The 21,738-nt window shown below is 43.9% G+C and overlaps 1 protein-coding gene across 1 annotated transcript in view; it reads left to right on the forward strand.

Moving 5' to 3' along the window:
- Positions 1–21,738, forward strand: part of LOC146866021 (transmembrane channel-like protein 1) — a 367,836-nt gene that overhangs the window by 69,645 nt on the left and 276,453 nt on the right. The window contains exon 4 of the mRNA XM_085640218.1: positions 6,338–6,428. Coding sequence (XP_085496344.1) covers positions 6,338–6,428 — 91 coding nt within the window. The remainder of the gene's footprint in view (positions 1–6,337; positions 6,429–21,738) is intronic.

Here is a 21,738-nt window from a genome sequence, read left to right on the forward strand (position 1 = left end):
TGCCAGAAACGATGCGCTGGAGCAATACATTAAAACACTTCATCTGCCTTGAGGAAACTGCTAAGTCAACCTGGTTCCTGTGTCATCCTTCCGTGAGATGTCCTGGCATTTTGCTGATGTTTTGGTTCTCTTTAATACTCACAATCTCCTTGCCACGAGTTTCTGCTCCCAGTTGTTTTTGTTAGGACTGGGGTTATATTTTTGTGTCAGAGGTTCCCCCACCAATTGAATAAATCCACATAGTTTGTTAAAATATGGTTCTGATAAAACCTCTGCTCAACCCTTGGTAGCTTTACAACATGCAGCAGGCAATCCCCAGAGAAGTGCGTGTTAAGTTCTAGCTGTAACAACAGTTTCAAAGTGAAGAACACAACTTAATAAAATTCACAAATCAATTTAGGAATATAGAGAAACATTTAGTGAGCAAAATGACACCTAGATCATCAAAATATGCTAAGGAGACTTTAGATGTTATTTTATAACGTTTCCTGGGAAAACAGCAGCAATAAAAAGGAAAACAGCAATAAAAAGTCACTGTTCACAGTTGAATCGGACGTTTTAGCAATTGTAGGCTGTCTGAGATGGAGTGGAGCCAGAGACACCAAACAGGTTGTCCCACTCATAGGATTCACCTTTGGAATTAGGAGAGAAATTATTCAACACATCAAGTAAAGTGATGCGAAGCTGCAATTTCTGGCACAAAACTATTTTTCTGCTGGAAAGTTTCCCTTAAAGTAATGCCAATACTGCTTTGCACAGCTCTTCACTACTTTAAGTCAAGGGAGCATTTCATGGGTGGTACTTGGGCATTCCCATGCTACCATCCATGGTTATTGAAGGGTTACCATTTCAGTACAAAAACTATGCTACTCGACCCAGACAGCTTTGAAGCACACATATATTTGCAGTATGTTGCAAGAGTGTGTGAGTGGCGCGAAGCAGCGTTTGTGTGCACTAGCGCTTGGGAAGAAAGCAGCAGAAGATCCCTCTAGTGCAATTTAGCACAGCAACGTTGGTTTCTGTGTTGTGTTGCCCTATTTTCTTTATTAAATCGACTTCGAGGCTCAAAATGAACTCAAAATCTTCCAGCTTGTGTGGGGTTCAAGGCTGTGACTGGCGAGGGTATCAGAAGTTGGATATGTTGTCACCCAGCTATTGCTGAAACCATTGGTTTTGGCAGCAAAAGTTCAGAGTAGGACAAACCTGGATTTCCTAGCTTCTAAGGTCACTTTGTGGGTAAGATAAAGCATCTACCTTGTCCCAGTCGAAGGTCTGATCTTCGGACGTGGTCACTTTTTTGGACGTTAAAATCCTCCAGCGGTACAAGGCTGTAAGCTGTATCAAGGCAGGGCTTCACTGCAAGGCTCTGGTTTACCAGTTTTCTAGTCCTGCAAAAACGGGATTTCTTGCCTTCCCTGGGTGCAACCTCCCTGGTCAAGCCTCAGCACCCTATTCCAGTACTTTAAATATGGGAACAATGACTCAGCCCAGGCTTTTTCTATGTACTCTTAAAAAGTTCTCCTGATCAATCTTGCAGTGACTAGATCATTGGAACAGGCTTCTAGGAACCAGGCCTCACACCAGCCAGGTATCCTACAGAGATGATTCCTTTGTGGTTGACCTGGTCATTTTGGAATCTAGAGTCCTTCTGTTTTTTCTGTATCTGAAGCAGACAAACAGGAGTTCAATGGTTTGACCCTTGGAGTTACCCAGCCCCTCAGTGCCAGCAGAGGTTAGGACACCTTGGGTATTTGAGGCCTTGAGTGGATCCTCTTCTTCAAGCAGAAGTCAGGAGTCTCCTTGCAGGAGGATCTTCTTCCTTAAGTGGAGTCTTACCAGGTCCAGGAGTGTGATGACGATGTGGTAATTGAGTGAATGGAGAAATTGTACTACCCAACCCCAACTATTACTGACATCCCTGTTGGAAATTGGGTTATTAGTTGTGTGGCCCGAACAAGTAATAGGTCCCCAATTATCAGAGCCCGGGCCATTCTCACCAAAGTTTTAAAGGAGAGCCCCCTTCTGTGTTGACTCCAGAGGCCTGGGTACCCACCTTTGTTAAGTGGACTTGGGGAGGCCCATCCCTGGTAGTGTGACTCTTGAGTAATTGATGCAGATTCTTCAGCCCCACTCCTTTATCCCTCAGGAGCAGAGTGAATCACTATTAATTGCTCCCATTGTGCTGGGAAGTCTTTATTGCTGCTGCTGGAGAGCAATGTAATTAACCCTGCACAGCAGGGTGACAAAAGGCTTGGGCTCTGATCCTGAGCTGAACCAGGGAAATGTTACAATTCTGGATGACCCATAATTTGAACGGTTATCTTTGTGGAACTGTCAGATTTTATTTTCCCGCACAAGTTACACCTCATTTCGACGTGTCACTGGTCTCTGTAGGCCATAGGGAAGAGAAACTGCACTTCAGGGCAATTTTCTCCCTATCTTTATGAAAAAGTGTCCTTACAGACAAAACAGTAACTTACACTGACTTTCCGATTAATGTGCACTAACATTATAAGGCCTATTCCAGTCATGCAGAGCCCCCTCTGCGCTAGGCTACCTATGCGCAGTTACCAGACTGTGCACGCCAGTAGTCTCCCACATTTGCACACACGTTCACGTGTAACCAGCCAAGTTCCCTTATCCTTGCTGTGTCGCACCAGCCTTATCTTAAAAAGTGAACACTGGTGGTAACCATATGCTGTCCATTTGCCATGTGATTACCGCGGGTGAGACTCACCCACAGTAAAATGTCCTTGTGATCCAAAAAACAAAAAATACGGGTGCACTGAATGGGTGGAACCTAATTGCAACAGTCCCCCAAATTGGAGTTTCTGCTATTCCCCATCACGGAGAGCTTTTCAAACATCAAGTAAGCTATTTTTTGCCAAGGGCTTATAGAATTAGTTCATCTCTGAGGAATGGCTTCTGGGCATGGGTGGTCCTGGCTGCAGTCAGACAACTATTGTTCTTCCACTTTCCACCCTTTCAAGTATAATGTATCAACCTATAACAGTACTCCCCTACCTCAAGACTTCAGTGAAAGTCAAATGTGCCAATGGCTCTAAATTGGAGTTTTAATAGTTGGGGCTTGACACAAGACATCATTACAGTGTTCAAATTAACCCATTACACAGATTTCCACAGTTTTGGGGATGGAGTCAGATCTCCATAGCAATTAATTTTCTTTTGAAATTAATAGATTTTCCTGTATGTAAGAAAACTGCTGACAAAATTCCTTTAGTATTGGCTGTTATCTGTGCCTGAATTAGGCACCTGACGCGATAAAAGAGCCTCATTATATACCGTAACCACATGCTGGTTATTTAAAATATTTAAGCTCCATAAGAGTCATGAATAGAAATCTGCTACATATTTCTCAGCACATGTCACAGTGTGACCACCTCCTTCCATGTCATTACTGACATGTTTCCACTCTTGGTCTTTCTTATGATAATGCAATGCATTCAGGGTGCTGCAGTTTTTCTTCAGTTGAACTAAGTAATCGAACACACCTGTGAACACTGAATTGCAGGTGAACAGTTCAGGACTATAGACCATCTGTAATGGCATGCACTAATGGGGTAACCTTAATCTGTAATAGTGCCACTTTCGTTATGCATCAGAGATCAGTGATTTGATCGTATATTTAAAGCAGATTATGCATGGTGTTACGGTACAGAGTCTATTCCACACTATTTGATATTAGACACAACAGTCCTAATATCTTCTTTCTATATCTCTGCCAATTAACTTTTGAGACCAGACTCCTGTTGCATTTATGTATAGTGTACAGGTCACTCAGTCCCTCATCACTCCAGGAAAGACATTTTTTCCAACGCTTTTTGTCTATTCCTCACTGCCCTAGTTGGTGTTTCGGTCCTCTCAATCCTCCAGTTTATCACTGTATACTAACTCCAGTGGACCAATGATCTCCTTCCACTTCTTCAAATGGGGGTGATGAGCCTGGCAGAATCTTGTGTGTTTTTGCCAATTACCTGAGGTCTATGTGCCTGTCATCATGCAAATTCAGAGGGCCAGATTTATCCCTGAATTGCATGGCCCTTACGTCACGCATGGTGTCACAAGGGCAACACAAACCTTAAGTAAGATTTACCAAGCATCGCAAGGGAAACCTTGCATGGCCCTACGTTGCTTGGTAAGTCTGAAGTAACTCAAGGCAGAGCAAGCTTCTTCCTTGCGTTGCTCTGCTCTGGGAAGGCGTTCCATGGATGGAGCATGGGTATTCCCATGCATCCACCCATCGATGTTAGCACTTTCCTAGATTTATCAAGACTGGTAAACCTGGAAATGCGTCACCATCCTACACCTTCCCGATAGAGGTGCAACGAGGAGAAATAACTTTATCTCATCCTGTTGTTTCTTCTTTCTAAATGTGCTGCATTTTGCAGCCCACTTAAAAAGAGGAAAAATTATATAACAATATTTTCTTTGTGCAGGAAGGTATTCCTTCCTGCACAAAAACAATCCTGCCTGCTGTGCAAGCACCCTTGCACCACGATCCAAGGGTGCCTGCAATGTTTCTTGGCCGCTGTAATGATACAATTAGTCCTATATTTGTGCTTACTTTATGTAGTCCTTCATTTCTGTTTATATTTCAGTTATCACGGCTCTTGTGCATTCGCCGTTTTGCACTATGCTTATATTTGTATATGTTGACATTTGTATTGGCTCATGCTCAGCAGTCCTCCACATGGCACCCAGATCATTACATTCAGTTGCAGCTTGGATTTCTTGAAGGCAGGACACGCGGGACGTGGGCTCCTGTATTTTCAGGAATGAAACGTACCTTGTTTCCATTTGGAGTCTCTTAAGGGCCATATGTAGGTAACATACTATTTACCGATTCATAAATACCGAATTTTACCGATTCGGTATTTATGAATTGGTAAATAGTATGTAGGTAAATAATCGGTAATTATTACCGATTCGGTAAATATCGGTATTTATGAATCGGTATTTACCGAATCGGTAATAATGCATCCCTTCCCATTCATTCCTATGGGCCTGGAGGCCCATAGGAATGAATGGGAAGCCAGTTACTATTATCGATTCGGTAAATACCGAATCGATTATAGGGGAGGCATTATCATGGGTGGCAGGGTGTCACATTGACACCCTGTTGCACCCCTGATTCGTGCATGTGTGCACATGTGGCGCACATACATGCCCTAAGGGTATGTATGTCTGCCACATGGCACTTTACAAATAGCACAAAAATGCTTTTTGTAAGGTATTCGTCATTTACCATCAACTTGTAGTTGGTGGTAAATAACGAATCCAGACACCAATAATGCACTCACTTGAGTGCCCCCTACATTGCATTTCTGGATTCGGTATTTACCGAATCGGTATTTTACCGATTTCTTAAAATTCCGATTCGGTAAATACCGAATCCAGAAATCAGCCACCTACATCTCAAGTGCCTCAATACCGGTCGGTAACGGGATATTTACCGATTTTCGGCCGTTACCAACCGGTATTGAGGTACCTACATGAGGCCCTTGGTCTCTTAATTCTCCTTCCAACAGCTGCACTATGTGCGCCAGGGCATGGGGAAAGCAGGAATATTCCATATCTTGACACATATTGCACATTTCTGCCCTCTACATTTGACGCAGCACAGCAAGTTGTCTAGCTGGATTTGACTGCAACAAAGTTTGATAAATCTGGGCCAGAGTGTGGTGGTGCTCCTCATGATTCTAAAGTGCAGCAATAGTGGTGAGGTATTTGATCCTTACATGTTTACTGCCCGTAAGGGCAGAGCGACTTCAAGAGATGCAGTGGGGCATCATTGACTATTCCACCACAATTGCAGAGTGGAGCCAGGATGGGGTCTTGGAGCCGAAATAGACAGATCCCATGGGTGGCTGCCATCTTGCCCATCGGCCAGCTATACTTCACCTTAAAGGCATAGCTTTTAATTTAATGCTGCTTCGTTATTACTGTGTATCTTTATTTATTTTCTTTTTGTGCTTTGATATATTCAGTCTGACTGGCTCTAGCTTACAATGTCTGAATGATCAAACTTTCACAAACAACAACTTACTTGCTCTTCTGAGGTGACATAGTTTGGCTGCATCATTTTGCTATTACTGTACAATTAATTAGAGTGAGTTCTTGACTGTACTCAGTTGAAATAAAATCCCTTTTAATGACAAACGACATACGGTGTTCATTTTCCAAATGACAAAACACAACACAATAAAGCAAAAATAATTTATTTATTGATTTACTTGTTGTTTTTAGATTGTCAAAGCTAAATGTAAAAAATAGCTTCATTGCACACACAAAATAGATTTGTTTCTGTATTCTCTAGGGATGCTCAGCTTTTTGTGGAAAAGTTTGAAGGTGCCCTTGGTAAAGGAAAGGGGAAACAGTTTTATGCATACAAAGTGATGATGATGAAAGTAAGTGAATTTCTTTCTCCTTTATAGCTTTTCAACGTGGTTGTGTGTAGCGCCACTGAGCTTCTACTTCAAATATGGATAGAGACACTCCTTAGATTGGCGATGTACAGCGCCACTGGAATTATGCAACAGTCAAGGATCAAATAATGTGACAGGGTTGACTTCTTTTATTAATTTCAAAGAGTTTTTTTATTGGTTGTTTCCAAAATAAAGACTTCATTACAATACAATATATGGGGGACCTAACAAAATAGACATAGACATGGAAATACCAAAATAAGCAATAAGAAAAATGCAATAATTACATGGTCGATAAAAGTCACAAGTAGACAAAATGGAAAGCTGTACCTTGCAGGATAACACATGTAATAACACTTTAGTATCACTGCACCGCTCTTTGTTCGGCTGTATCTGCCATCGCTCACACGAGCAAAAACTAGGGAGCATCAGGGAGAACTAGCAAGAAAAGCAGGCCATAGGATTAATTCATGTCCGATGACAGAGGATCAAAGGCACAGTAAACACAGGAATACGAAATCTTGTAGAGGGATATTCATGGTGGCTTGTGGGATGTAAAGTAGTGGTCAAGGGTGTCCCACATGTGTCTGGAGGAAGACCTCCATGGTGAGTTCTGGAGGGATATATTGTCAGCTCCTCTTAGGTTAGTGACCCAGTTTAGCCAGCACTTAAAGGAAGCTTTGCGTGCGTCTTTCCAGTTGCTGAGAATAGTCTTAACTGCAGCTGTTAGTAGTAAGTCACGAAGTGCCCGATCATTTTCGTTGAGTGACCCCGCTTTGAGGAAACCAAATACTAGTGTCGGGAGATCTCTACTAGGGGAATATGAGAAGAGATTATGTATGAATTCGAAGATCTTGTCCCAGAAGGGTGTCACACATTAGCATTGAATTAGTAAGTGTTCTAGGTCCCCTGTTTTGACTTTGCAATTCCAGCAGGTGGAATCATCCCTGAGTTTATGTAAGTAGAGTCTGGCTGGAGTCCAGAAGGCCCTATGTAGCAACCAGAACTTCGTCTGCAATAATACTGGGCTGATCTTATATCTCATGGTTGATATCCAAGTTTCGGACCATTCACGTTCCGAGATCGTAAAAGTGGCAAGTGATTCCCAGAAGGAAGTGAGTTCCTTATTGAGGGACGAATGTTGTGGGCGTATTAATTTATAGATCCAGGATACTTGGTGGCCTCGTTTGTATAGCTTTAATAAGTAACTCGGGAGGGAAGGGGATAATGCTGAAAGTTTTGCTTTGGACACTGCTGATTTTATTTTTAAGAAGTTATAGAATTCAAGCGGCTTTAGGTTGTATTTGGACTGTAAGTCTTTAAAGGAGAGAGGGTAGGACCCATTGGAGAGTTGGTGAGGATAAAATATCCCCTTGTTAATCCATGATGCATTATATAAGGTTTTCCCCTTATAGCGTATTTTATGATTATTCCAGAGAGACTCAAGGTTAGAGTTCTTAAGGCTAATCTCTAAATGCTTGTCAATTTTTAGTAGGACGGACTTTGTGTTCTTGAAGATTGATTTTGAGCAGGTGCTCGTGTTCAGCTGTGTGGTCAGGAGGGACGCAGGTGCAAGGTTCGTAAGAATTGATTTCTCAATGTCAAGCCAAACAGGTGTGTATTCAGCCTGTGGCAGCAGCCAATAAGAGCCTTGTTTTGCCAAGAAAGCCATTTGATAGAGCTTAAAATCGGCTAGATTGACTCCTCCTAGTGTTTTGTCAAGTCTAATTTTTTTCATACTAATTCTTGCTTTTTTCCCTTTCCATAAAAATTTCGAGAGTAAGGTGTCAAGTTTATGGTGGAATTCGTCAGTTAGCTTTAGGGGTAACATAGTGATTAGGTAATTCACTAGTGGGGAGATCATCATCTTGATGGCCTCGATCCTGCCCCACCATGTTATAAATCTTCTATGACTTCTATGAGGCAATAATATAATGTGGAGTAACATGGCACATTTCTGATAGCGTTAGTTCATTATTTTGTAATATTTTCACATGAACCCTGTCTGGGCAAAGGTTTCGCCTTATTAGTATGAATTTAACACCCAACTAAGGCAAGAAACAATTGAAAGATGATTAGTCAACATCTGCAAAAGGTCTTCTACTGCACTACAAAAAAAGTAGCTGCACTTTTAGTAACTTGTTATCTGTTTGAGCTAGAAACAACTGTTTTTGTTATAATCTTCAAATTATACAACAGATTATGGTTTATATGGCAAATGTGGCAAAAACATAATTATGTGGAAAAGGCCGCAACCATATAATTGCATAATTCCAGTGGCCCTCGCTATGTCCTTATATTTTGGTTGAGCGCCATACCTCTGCAATGGTGGTATGTACAGAGGATTTCCATTTGTAAGTGTTCATCAACTGTTACCCTGTTTTTTTGTACTTGAAGACATTCACTGGCTTTCTAAAGGTCAATGTGATCAAGACTCTTAATCTCCCAAAATTCAATTTCTTCCCGCTCCTGATTCCAAGTGCCTGGAACAGAGTCAGGGCTTGTTTCCCACTCCATTACTCAGTTAAGATGTTGGACAAAGTTGGTGTCAATGAAAAGGACTCCAGATTTGTGCACTGACTGATGTACTTTGAGGGATGGTAGTAACTGGACTTGGAATTAGGGGAAGTGGTTTAATTTTGGGGCTATAGTGTATCCCTAGTATGTTGATGGTCAATTGTGCCAGGCATTGGTGGCAGGGTCACTCACCCACAGCTTTACTGACTCTTTGCTTATAAGCTTGTATGAGAGTTGCCTACAGATTATGCCTAGATATGAAATCGCATTCTGTCACTTAATTGTAAGTTTTGTGGGTATAGAGGAATGTGAGAGAGTATTGGGCGGGGTTCAGTACTTGTCTGGTTTCACTTTCAAGTCATAAAATGACTTAAAATATAGCTTGATACACTCAAATCAATTGTAACTTTCTTCTAAGTTGCTACATTATTAATTAGTTACCACAAAAAGTAACAATAGACAGAAAGCTACAGAATGGCGTTTGCCTTCACACAGGGCCACAGTGGTAATGGCTGTGTTAACCTGGGTAGGGAAAGAAAAGATTTAGTGCAGAAGTAGAGGATGGAGGAGTGGTGAGGGTAGGACACTCTGTTGTGTCCTGCCACCAGATTTCTGTTCAGGTGAGTCCAAATTGGATATGCTTTTAATTATAACATTCATTTGAATGACTGTTTTCAAGTTGTTTTATCACAATATTTCTATCAACTACCAACATTGGAGTGCCAACACAAACTATGAAGATAATACAAACACAGAGACTGAGAAAGCAAATGACATGTTAGATATTGGAAAAAGACTAAAGTTAAAAGGCGCAGAATATCATTTAGTAAATGAACATTATAAAATTTCAACATACTAGAGGGTAAAAAACAAAATTAATACAGTTTTGATTATAGTGAAAACAGCAATGGAGGATTTGCTAAAAAATTAACACATGCAATGGACAACATTGATAAAATATCAGAATTTTTGCATTTTTCATCTTTTGCCTGAATTAAAAGCCTGATTGTAAAGCTAAGGGCAAATTCAGAATTGTGGTTTAAAACTGGACTTTCAATCAATGTGAGGAAAAAACTGAGCAAAATAGAGACATATCTCCCAAGGTTTATTTAGGAAACTTGCAGCTTGATATAGAAAAGGGTGGTACCGTGTAAGCGTTTGGTAAGCAATGGTAACATCTTCTTACATTATCACTTCGATTTTTTTGGACTGATGCTGCAGCTTGTTATGACTCGGCCCTGGAGCTCTGCTAACCAGATCCTGGTGCATGTGATCTGACCCCTAAACCATGTCAAGAGTTGCCATACTCCTAATTGACATATTTAATTGACATATATGTCCCTTGTATATGGTGCAAAGTGTAAACAGCACCTGTGATTTAGAGAGACACTACTGGACTGCAGCAAAAATTGTGTCACCCTTAAGTTGGCAGAGTGCATGACATCTTACAATCGGGCCGGAAAAATGTAATGGATAATTTATTTATTTATTTATATATTTATATAGCTCACTACTACCCAAGGGTGTCGAGGTGCTTAGCAGCTAAACACACAATGCACCAGAGAGTTGTTGAGGCTCTAGTGCTGAAAAAGAGGTTATGAAGTATATAGCCAGGTTTTGAGTCCTTTCCTAAAGGAAAATAGGTCGGGAGATTTTTTTAGCTTTATTGGTAGCTTATTTTACCATCTGGTTGTGATGCTTGTAAAGTTGTTTCCACCCCCTCTATGGAGAAGGAAATTCGGTTCTTTCACCAACTTCAGAGAGGCTGACCGAAGGGTACGTACTGAGATGTACCATTGGAAGTGATCTGTCAAGTAGAGGGGGTCTAGGTTATGTGGCACCTTAAAGGCGATGCATAGTGCCTTAAACTTGATTCACTTCTCCACAGGTAGCCAATGTAGGGTATTGAGGGCATGTTTGGCTGATGAATATTTGGCTAGGCCAGAGAGCAATCGAGCTGTGGAATTTTGGACCTGCAGTTTTGCCACTACTGTTTTGTTTTCTCCAACCAGAAGCCTGTTACAATAATCGAGCTTAGACAGAACCAGAGCTGCCACCACTGTTTTCTGTAATTCTGCTGGTATAAATGGAAAGATTTATCTCATAATTTTCAGTGTAAAATAGGTTGATGAGGTAAGCATCTTTACATGATGAGAGAAAGATAGAGTGGTGTCAATAATGACTCCAAGATTTTTGGCCTTGGTGGCTTGGGTGGGAAGAGTCCCCAGCTCTGCCGGCCACCATTCTGAGGATCAGAAAGATGTTTCTCTACCAAAGAGTAGGACTTTGGTTTTATTTGAATTCAGTTTAAGGCAATTCTCTGCCATCCATCCGCTTACACATCTCATGCACTCATTAAAATTATGGGCTGTCTCGTAGTTTTTGCTTGAGATAGATACAATGATCTGAGTATCATCTGCTTATGATACTAACTCGAAGCCGTGGGCTTTAATCAGACGGGCCAGAGGTGCGACATATATATTGAATAGGGTAGGGCTCAGGGATGAGCCCTGTGGCACCCCACATGGGAGCCTTAAGCACTGTGATTTAAAACCCTCTACTTCAACAAATTGTTCACGATTTGACAGAAAAGATCTAAGGAGTGCAAGGGCTGAGCCTGCTATCCCTACTTCTTGAATCCGATTTATTAAGATACCGTGGTCTACCGTATCGAAGGCAGCTGACAAGTCCAACAATATCAGAGCTGCCGAGCGGTGATTAAGGCTAGTTCAATACTATGCTTACTTCTGAAGCCATACTGGGTGGAGTCAAAACGTGATTATTCTCAATAAAATTAGCTAATTCTTTGTTCATATGTTTCTCCAGGATTTTTGCTCGAAAAGGCAGACGGGAGATAGGGCGATAGTTTCCTGGGTCTGTTTTATTTAAGTTTGACTTCTTTAATAGTGGTAGAATAGATGGTTTTTTCCACATCTTAGGAAAAAATCCCTGTTTCAATGGCAATGTTAAGTACCTCCATAAGTGGGCGAGCAACTGTCTCCACTATCTGATGAATTACTCTGGGAGGGCACGGATCCAATGGCGATCCAGATTTGGTGGCCAAGATAAGATTTGAGATTTGTTCATGAGATACCGTTGTAAAATGTAAGAATTGGGATGGATCAGGTTCTAGGTGTGAGATGGACACTGCTGAAGGTGTATTTACAGCGTCCAACATTGGAAGCTGTGAACTCTGATTGTTTACAGAGCATAAGGCAAAGGTATTGTAGATAGTAGAAACTTTGTTGCCAAAGGAGGATGCTAGACTATTACAAAAAGCTTGATCTGTTGTATTTTGTTTAGTCTCCTGTGAATGGCTAAGTTTCAGCACCGTCGCAAATAGCTCTTTGGAATTATTCTTTGCACCTTCTATTTTTTCCAAAAAGCAGATGATTTTAGTTTTCTGGATCAGTTATTTGTGTTGTGCCAATTTTGTCTTATAAATTTCTTTCTCCCTAGGATCATAATATTGTCACCAGCACCTTTCTTGTCTGCGACAACGTCTCCTCGATAGCCTTAGTTCCTGTGAGAATCAGGGTTCGGTGGGTGCTGTCCTATTTTTCTTTCCCTACTCTCTGGGAAATAGTGGCTTGTACTGCTGTGGTAATCTAATTATGATATTCTAATGAAACTGCCTCTGGATCTTGGGAGAGACAGGGTTTGTTCTGACTTAAGTGAATGATGAAATCTGTTCTATCCATGCACTGCCACACATATCTTTTTTGGCTTCTAGCTGGACAGTGCTTAGAGCCTGTTGAAGGAGGCAAAGTAAGAGTTAACATCACTGCTGGGTGGTTAGACCAATGGAGTTGCAAGTTGTTATTATATTTAAAAAAAGGACAGTCTGTAAAGACGGCATCCAGGAGGTGTCCAGCTCTGTGAGTGGGCCCTTCCACAATCTGCTCTAGGCCTCCTCTTGTCACCAGGTTCATAAGGGCCAAAGAATCTTTATCTGAACGGTTGTCCAGGTGAAAGTTAACATCACCTAGGATAATGTAGTCTTGTGAATTAACTTTATTTTCAAGAAGCCTGCCCATGGTTTGCATAAAATTGGTTCTAGGTCCTGGTGGGCGGTACCCTAACAGCCCATTAAATGAGTACACGTGATTAACCGCTAGCTTAAAAGAAAGCACCTCAAATTCAGTGTCTGTGGGAATACCTTTACATGATGCTTTCAGGTAATCTCTGTAAATATTTGCCAACCCCTCCTTTTTTCTCCAATCGGTCCTTCCTGGCTATTGAAAACCCTGGTGGGATGGCTATCACTAAGTCGAGCCCTGAGGTCTCATCGGCCCAGGTTTCCACTACGAAAATAAGGTCGAGGGCGTGTGAATAAACAAAGTGCCCAAATCCGTGTTTATGTTTGATTAGTGAACGTGCATTTAACAATGCACATGACAACACTTGAATATGATTTTTACTCTTGTTCCTATGGGGTGCTCCCTGAGGTCATTGCCTAAGGGAATCTTGCTTTTTATATCTGGGAGCCTCATTTTGCAGCTAGGGCATGCCTGTGTCCCAGTGTAATTTCTGCCTCTTAAGATTGGCCCTGGGCATTTACAAATTGTGGCAGATATTTCCAAGAGCTTACCTCTGGTATAGGTAGTCATGGTCACCACAATGGTTGCAGATACCGGCAGCGTGTCCGATGCTGAGCGCGTGCCAAGCGCAGACGGGCGCAGACAGGCTTGCCTTAGGCACGCCATGCTTTATGTAGCCCTTCCATCGTGGAGTTTGTCGACTAGAGCGCTAACCACCCAAAATGGCGTCCGTCAAATGCTCTACTCTGCCCAGACTATTTGCCTGACTCTTTCCACTCGATAAGCTTTATCAAAAGCCGTGGTGTACCGGAGAGCGGCATGCCGGCTGAAGGTGGTCCGTGTAAGAAGTGCAGACCACCCAACAATCAAGCAGGTAAAAACAAAGTAATTAAAAAGTTAAAATAGTTAAAATATCCGGAATTTAGGGAGTCTCAAAAGTGCTATAACGTCTGTGCAAAATAGCTGTGCAAATAGCTATACCAAAGTGCAATACATAGAATGAAGTAAAGAAACCTCAAAACGTTCTGTGTATCAGAGATAATGCCTGTGTATAGCGCTGCCTTGTGGCTGCGCATCAGGGGTGCTTTATGTAGCCCTTCCCACATGGAGTTTGTCGACTAGAGTGCTAACCGCTTAAAATGGCGGCCGTCAAACGCTCTACTCTGCCTAGACTATTTGCCTGGCTCTCTCCACTCAATCGGCTCTATCAAAAGCCGTGGTGGACCGGGGAGCGGCGTGCCAGCTGAAGGGGGTCAGCGTATGAAGTGCAGACCATCAAACAAAGTAATTAAAAAGTTAAAATAGTTAAAATATTCAGAATTTAGGGAGTCTCAAAAGTGCTATAAGGTCAGTGCAAAATAGCTGTGCAGATAGCTATACCAAAGTGCAATACATAGAATGAAGTAAAGAAACCTCAAAATGGTCTGTGTTACAGAGATAATGCCATAAACGCTATTTCCACTGTAGCAGGGTAGCTGTTCCATAGGAAAGCATTAGGATTCATTATTACATTATTTCTAATTATCTCCACCTCGGAACATGATAACAAGTTAATTATTGGGCTTTTTAAAGTATTGTTTACAAATCTAATTCAATGGTAAAGTTGGATTTATACTAAATATTTCACAGACGGTACTTTTGAAAAGTCACATTCAACATGTCTAAAGCCTCTAAAGGCCCATTTGCCTGAGCTTCCAACAGTAACCAATGTGCTGTTTAGCACATTGATGAGGTGTCAATTGGCTCCTACAGCTGAGACAAAGGCCTTGGATATGGGAAGAGGTTGACCTTCCCTCGTAAGGGGGCTCTGCCCAGCCCCTTGCATATCTTCAAAGGATGCCTACCTTGTTACTGGCAGATGTAGCTTACATCTTGGCCTGTTTCCCCTATTGTTTACCAAGCAAGTCAGGCACCAATCCCAGTGGGAGAGGATCTGCCCCCAGAACTGGTTTTGAGTGACTGCAGGGACAGTTTGCTCATTTCCATTGCCACGCCTCTAGGGTGGGCACAAGAGCTCAGCACAAAGGAGGAAAGGTTCTGCAAAGTTGAATTTAGGTCGAGAGGGTCACTCTGAGATTGTTCTAAGTAGGGCATAAAGGACCTGCTGCATTAGTGGTTAAGGTTAACCTTGGGAACTTTTTCACCATTGGTTAGGGAGAGACAGGAGTCACCCCCACCCAGAGGCATCAATTTGGCACCTATGGGGACCTTCTTCAGAACACTACTGTAACTGTAGAAGAAAATAGAAAGATTGCACCTACTGTTGCGAGCTGTGAGTAGAACCCAGTGGGCTGGAACTGTTCTCAATTGTATCCAGAACAAAGAAGTGGACTACAGGGCTCAGTTTTCTGACCTACTTGTAAGCTACAGGGACCCACAAGTTGAAAGAAGCCCAATTTCCTGAACAGCACCACCTGGACGGTTTCAACTGACCTGCCCTGTCCCTGCTAGTGTCTTCCACTTTCTGACAACATCCATTTCCACAAAATAGTATTTTTACTGTAGGGTTCTCCATTCTACGTATCTGTGCCATGTAACAGCACAGCTGTTGTGGAGAAAATACCTCTTGGGAAGTCGGAATTACTGCTGCCATGCCAGTGGTAATTCATTTGATGGGTAATTTTCCCAAAGAAAGAGAACATTTACCGTTATTTAGCCTTTGAGGGGGGTTATGCACCGTTAGTATGCTACATTTCTGTCTCCTATTGTCTTAAATAATGATGATATCAGAGGACATTGGTGGATGATGGAAGTTTAAGGATGATTTAATTAAATGGAGGAGTGCAGGCATTTCCAAGAATGGCACTTGAAGAGGCAGATTATGGAGAGCATAGGCCTACCCAGAAGATGCAAATGTCCCTAATACAGTATAATACAGAACAATAATACCTCAGAGATTTTAGCTCACATCTTAGTAATGACCTTTATCGTCCATTTAACCTGTATCTGTAGTGGCATTCTATATGTGCAATATGCTGACCTTCTGATATTCACAAACAAAGTATCTGTTCTTTGTGAATATTTCTAAATATTTTCAGCACTGGTTCACATAGGTGACTAGACATGCACATCTTTGCTTATATCTCAAAAATGGATGGGTGAAAAATCACTAAACCAAGTAATGGTGTAGAATGATGCAAAGTCAGCTCTTTCCTGAAAAATGTGGTGGACTTTCAATTATCAGTTTCTGAGTTGCTTGCAATGAAAGTTGCACATTTGTTTTTACATAGAGACCTGTTCTGGGATCCCCCTTATAACTTTGGTCCTTTCAACAACTTGAACTTTGAAGGCAGCTTCCTCCCTGGTTTGTTAGAAATTGTACCAGACAGACTTCGTGAGGTTGGTTGCAGCTTGGTTGGGGTTCGCTGAGCTGGCGGGAGGGTTCTGGTTCAGGGATGTGGTGAGCTGGTCGGCTGTGATCTTGTTCCAGCTTCTGCGGGGGACCTGTTGCGGGTGGTGGTGGTGCGTGGTCTTGCTGAAGCTGAAGTGGACGCAGCTGTGGTCTGTCCAGTGGAGTCCGGAGGTGTGGCTGAAGGAGATGTCCTTGCTGGAGGAGAAGACGGGGTCAAGCGTGTGGCTGGCATAGTGGGTGGGGGTGGTCACCAGTTGCTTGAGTCCGAGGTTGGCGAGGTTGTCCAGCAGGGTGGTGGTGTTGCGGTCGTTGTTGTTCTCCAGGTGGAAGTTGAGGTCCCCGAGGAGGATGTAGTCAGCGGAGGGGAGGGCGTGCGGGCTGATGAAGTCGGCGATGTCTTCGCTGAATTGTGTGCGTGGTCCCGGGGGTCTGTAGATGAGGGTGCCTCTGAGGGTGGTCTTGGGGTTGGTGTGTATCTGGAAGTGCAGGTGTTCGGCGGCTGTGAGGGTGTCGTCGGAGTTGGTCGTGATGCGGATAGTGTTCTTGTGGACGATGGCGATGCCTCCTCCAGTCTGGTTGACGCGGTCTCTCCGGGTGATCTTGTATGCGTCCGGGATGGCGATGGTGATGTCGGGTGCTGAGGAGGCGTTCATCCAGGTTTCCGTGAGGAAGGCGACGTCTGGAGATGTGGTGTCGAGGAGGTTCCAGAGTTCCACGGCGTGCCTGTGGACGGAGCGGGTGTTGAGCAGGATGCACTTCAGGGGGTTGCTGCCGGTGCTCGTCTCGGCGGGTGCGGTGCAGGTCCGGATGCAGGAGAACTTGCAGGATTGGCAGGTGAAGGGTCCGTGGGTGCGTCCTGGGGTGTCTCGGTGGCAGCCGGGGATCCGGCCGGTGTTGAATGCGATAAGGGTGGCGTAGTTCTGAGTCCGGCGGGTGGGCTGGCATCTACGGGGGCTAGGGGGTCTGGCGCTGGGCGCGGTCCAGGCGCGGATGGGCGCAGACGGGCTTGAATTTGGCGCGCCTTCGGTGCACAATCGGCACGCCCGCTGCGCATGGACGCTGCACGCACGCGCGGACTCTGCCATAAATGGAGAGTGGGGGGGGGCGGGAGGAGCAGCTTGGAGGCAGGAGTGGGGTGGCGAATGGGGATCAGGGCTGAGGAAGGGGGTGGGGCCGCAGGGGAGCAGCAGTGGGGGTCTGGAAGGCAGGAAACGGCGGGAAGGAGAGCGGAGGAGGCGGCGAGGGGGAAGGCCTGAGGGCGGAGTCCCTGGAGGCAGCGGCGGCAGCAAGCGGGATCAGCGGTGGAGACCAGGCACACGGGGGCCGTGCGGTAGGTGGAGCGACCTGGAAGGGTCACAGCTCACTGCCGTGCGGTCCCAGCTATATGTGGTCAACTGGGAGGGAGGAGCAGCTGGGAGGCGGGAGCGGGGCGGCGAATGGGGATCGGGGCTGAGGAAGGGGGCGGGGCCGCAGGGGAGCAGCGGCGGGGATCTGGAAGGCAGGAAACGGCAGGAAGGAGAGCAGAGGAGGCGGCGAGGGGGAAGGCCTGAGGGCGGAGTCCCTGGAGGCAGCGGCGGCAGCAAGCTGGATCAACGGTGGAGACCAGGCACACGGGGGCCGTGCGGTAGGTGGAGCGACCTGGAAGGGTCACAGCTCACTGCCGTGCGGTCCCAGCTATATGTGGTCAACTGGGAGGGAGGAGCAGCTGGGAGGCGGGAGCGGGGCAGCGAATGGGGATCGGGGCTGAGGAAGGGGGCGGGGCCACAGGGGAGCAGCGGCGGGGGTCTGGAAGGCAGGAAACGGCGGGAAGGAGAGCGGAGGAGGCGGCGAGGGGGAAGGCCTGAGGGCGGAGTCCCTGGAGGCAGCGGCGGCAGCAAGCAGGATCAGCGGTGGAGACCAGGCACACGGGGGCCGTGCGGTAGGTGGAGTGACCTGGAAGGGTAACCTTGTTCTTTGGAAAGACTTCTTATATCAAGTTAATTTAACTTGTGAGATTCTAAACACATACTAATTTATATCCTGAACAAAAAAAACTAAACCCAAGCTTTTTCTTTTGTGTTAAAATGAAGATATAAAAAAAAGATATTGCGGTCAAATCCTAGCTTCCGTGCTTGACCTGTGATCTTAGGCTAATCCTTTTGTTTCCCAGATCCTCATTTTTCATGATGCCAAATCTGAGGACACCTTTAACTAATTTCAGTCCATCAATCAACCAATCAGTAATCTTATAAAGCATGACTACTCACTTGTGAGTGTCTCAAAGCAATGTTCATTATGTATTCTATACTAAAACCTCACTTGTATGGTTTGATAAAAAAATAACATTACTCCATATAAAAAAATAATGTTTTGTGTTTATAGATTGTGAATGACTAACTAACATGTCTCCTTTTTGACTAATGGCATCATCATATTTGCATGGAGGACTTTGAAAGCAAAGAAGCTGTGCTGCGTTGAACAAGAAAAAGAGAACAGAAGACTGCCATAATAACAGAAATATTTGGCACTCTCCACCACCTAACGCTGGCACTGAAATTAGCTGCCATGGGCCATGCACACACCTTTGCACCATACTGCAGCGGTATCTGCATGAGTCTAGCATAGATTTTGTACTAGAAGGATAGATTTCCAGTACAAAATACTATTCTCGGACTAACTTTAAACTGTTTCCCACTTTGTATGTGTGCTGTACAGTGCAGCACACATTCAAAGTCGGAAAACAAAGAAGAAATAAAAGCATTTTTGCTTCATATCGCCTCCTTCAAATGGGCCCTGTCTCATTTTTTAAGTAAAGAGGGCTTAGCATCAGAAAGCTTGGGTGGTTGCATTGGAACGCCCATGCACCACCCATGGTATGCCCCCTTGGCGCTAAGTAAGTTTAGCGCTAGAAAGTAAATAGGTTAAAAAGATTTTGCATCGATTTGAAACACAGCATAAAATCTTAGTAAATAGACCCCTAATACTTTTAATGTCACTTAATGCATTACTATGATTTAATGTACCCAGTGCTGGAATGGAAAGTCAAATGAGCCCTGCATATATTCTTTTACACCATCCCTGAAGTTTATCAAATCAATGTAATGAGTAAGACTGACATTCTCCAAGCAATTTAGATAAAGAGCTTCTCCCCAAGGAAGTTTTGGAAAAACAGAAGAACAACATGGTGAATTTTAAAGCACAATGTTTTAAATATATGGTTTAAAAAACAATGATTTCTGACAGTTCTGAGGGGCAAGCAATTAAATATGACATTATTTCAAGAGCTGCAACAAGACAAAGCAGGCATACTTCACCACTTCACCACTGCCTAAAATTATATGTCTCTAATGAAGCTTTGTATTTAATTAAAACTCACTGTATTCACATTCAGGTATAAATGAGTGCTGCAGGAAAAGCAGGGCCTATTATATGCAGGGTGGTTCTCTTTGGGAAAAGATCACCTTCAAATACACGTTGTCAAGAGAAATGACACCAGTGGTTCTCAAATATTTAAAGATGTGACCACATTTATAAGGGTGCGAGATAAGTATAATTGCTTCTGTCCAATATGTAACCATTCATTACCACTCAGGCCATTGCTGCTCATTGAGTTTGGTAGTGCGTTTATGCCATGACCAAGTAGCTGATAATTTTGCCTATGGCTGTTGCTGAGGGTAGTTTTGGCCATTCAGTACCTGCAGATTGCTGATATTCATGAATTGGGCACCACACAGCAGGATTACCCTACAGGTTGGGGCTAGTCACTGGATGCCAGTGTCGGCATTGTCCCTTGTCATGGCAATTTCCCCATTGCACCAGTGGTGTAGAAAGGGGGGTTAGGGAGAGGGAGTGTCCGCTGAGTTCTGGGGGCAGCGGCTTCCTCCCGGTCTTACCTGCTGTCTTGGGGTGGCAATCAGCAGCAACCTCCCCGTTCTTCAATGTAGCAGAAATAGGGCGGCAATCAGCGGAATCTCGCAGCACCCCCTGCTCTTCAATGCGGCCATGAGCGGCAAACCGCAAGGGCCGCGACGGCCTGCAAAAGGGCTAGCTATGCCACTGCATTGCACCCATGTATAAAGCACCACAAGCAAGGCAGTTTTCACTATTCCAAAGTGTTTGAATCACCATAACAATACCTAAATTCACAGTGACCCAGAATGTGAAGCATCACCATAATCCGATAATGGACCAGAATGTACAGCAACGTAGCCAGGCCAGTGAGTCCATGCATGTAAAGCACTGAAACCAGGCAGGTATTTAGCCAAAAGGTGAAGCCTCACACCTAGGACACTTCCCATAACCAACTCAATCTGTAAATCGACACAGTCTGGCCTGTACATTCCCAGGATGGGAAGCACCAGAGCCAGGCAAATAAGGATCTAGTATCTGAAGCACTGCAATATGGCAATTATCTACACTGTATGTGTATGTCACACATACCAGTCAGTTCAGCACTTCTTCAGTAGCTGAAGCATCACAGTCAGACTATAATGTGAAGCATGACTTCCAGACCAATAATATCATTGTCCCAGGATTCCAACACTATAGTCAGATCACACTTCACAGTACCACTGTTTGTATAGAACCATAGCCAGCCCTGTAATCCATGATGGGTCAAGAACCAAATACTAGGATAACCACACACTGCATTTATATCTGGGAAACAGGTGATCAGTCAGTTGTGGTACAAGAAAGGGATGTGTCTCTTTTAAATTACCCTGTAAAGTTAAAAGGGGGACCCCTTTGGGTGCTGCTCAACAGGTAGAGTATACCATTGTGTGGTAGCATCTTAGAATCTTAGTGGGGCCAGGAGAAAATATGCATTGGCCATAAACCAACATTTTAAAAAGCATAATGTCACAGAACAGTGCAGCTGTGATAGGGAGCACTGAACGTTCATCCTAATAGGTGATGGTTAACTAATCTTGGGAGGACGAGAAATTTAGGCAGCCCATTAAGGTATTTTTAACATATGGCCAGCGTTTTACAAAGTGCATTCCTACAGCAGATGCATTAACCCATGGAGATATGACAGCATGTGTGAAGGGTTGGTTTATTTAATGAGCCCTGCATCTCACTACACTACAACTTCTACAAACTATGGCTTTCTAGAAAAAGTAATTTCTTTAAAAAACAAATGTAGCAGATATGTTGACTCTCAGTGACTGCAAAGTAGCACACTCGCGCGCATAGTGGCTTGAGGTATGTGTCAGTTGCGTACACCACTCAGAATAGTGCTCACAAACACTACATTGCCACACACCAAGAAAAATAATTAGATAAAACATTGCCCAGGATCCCAGAGGGACTCAAAGGGCTAGTCTGCTGGCCTCCTGATTTGAGCCTAAGAGACATTAGAGGCACCTCACAGCTTCTGGGCCCTTTATCTCCGAGTTTCTGACCC

Source organism: Triturus cristatus, chromosome 2_1, assembly GCF_964204655.1.
Source record: "Triturus cristatus chromosome 2_1, aTriCri1.1, whole genome shotgun sequence".
Taxonomy (NCBI): Eukaryota; Metazoa; Chordata; class Amphibia; order Caudata; family Salamandridae; genus Triturus; species Triturus cristatus.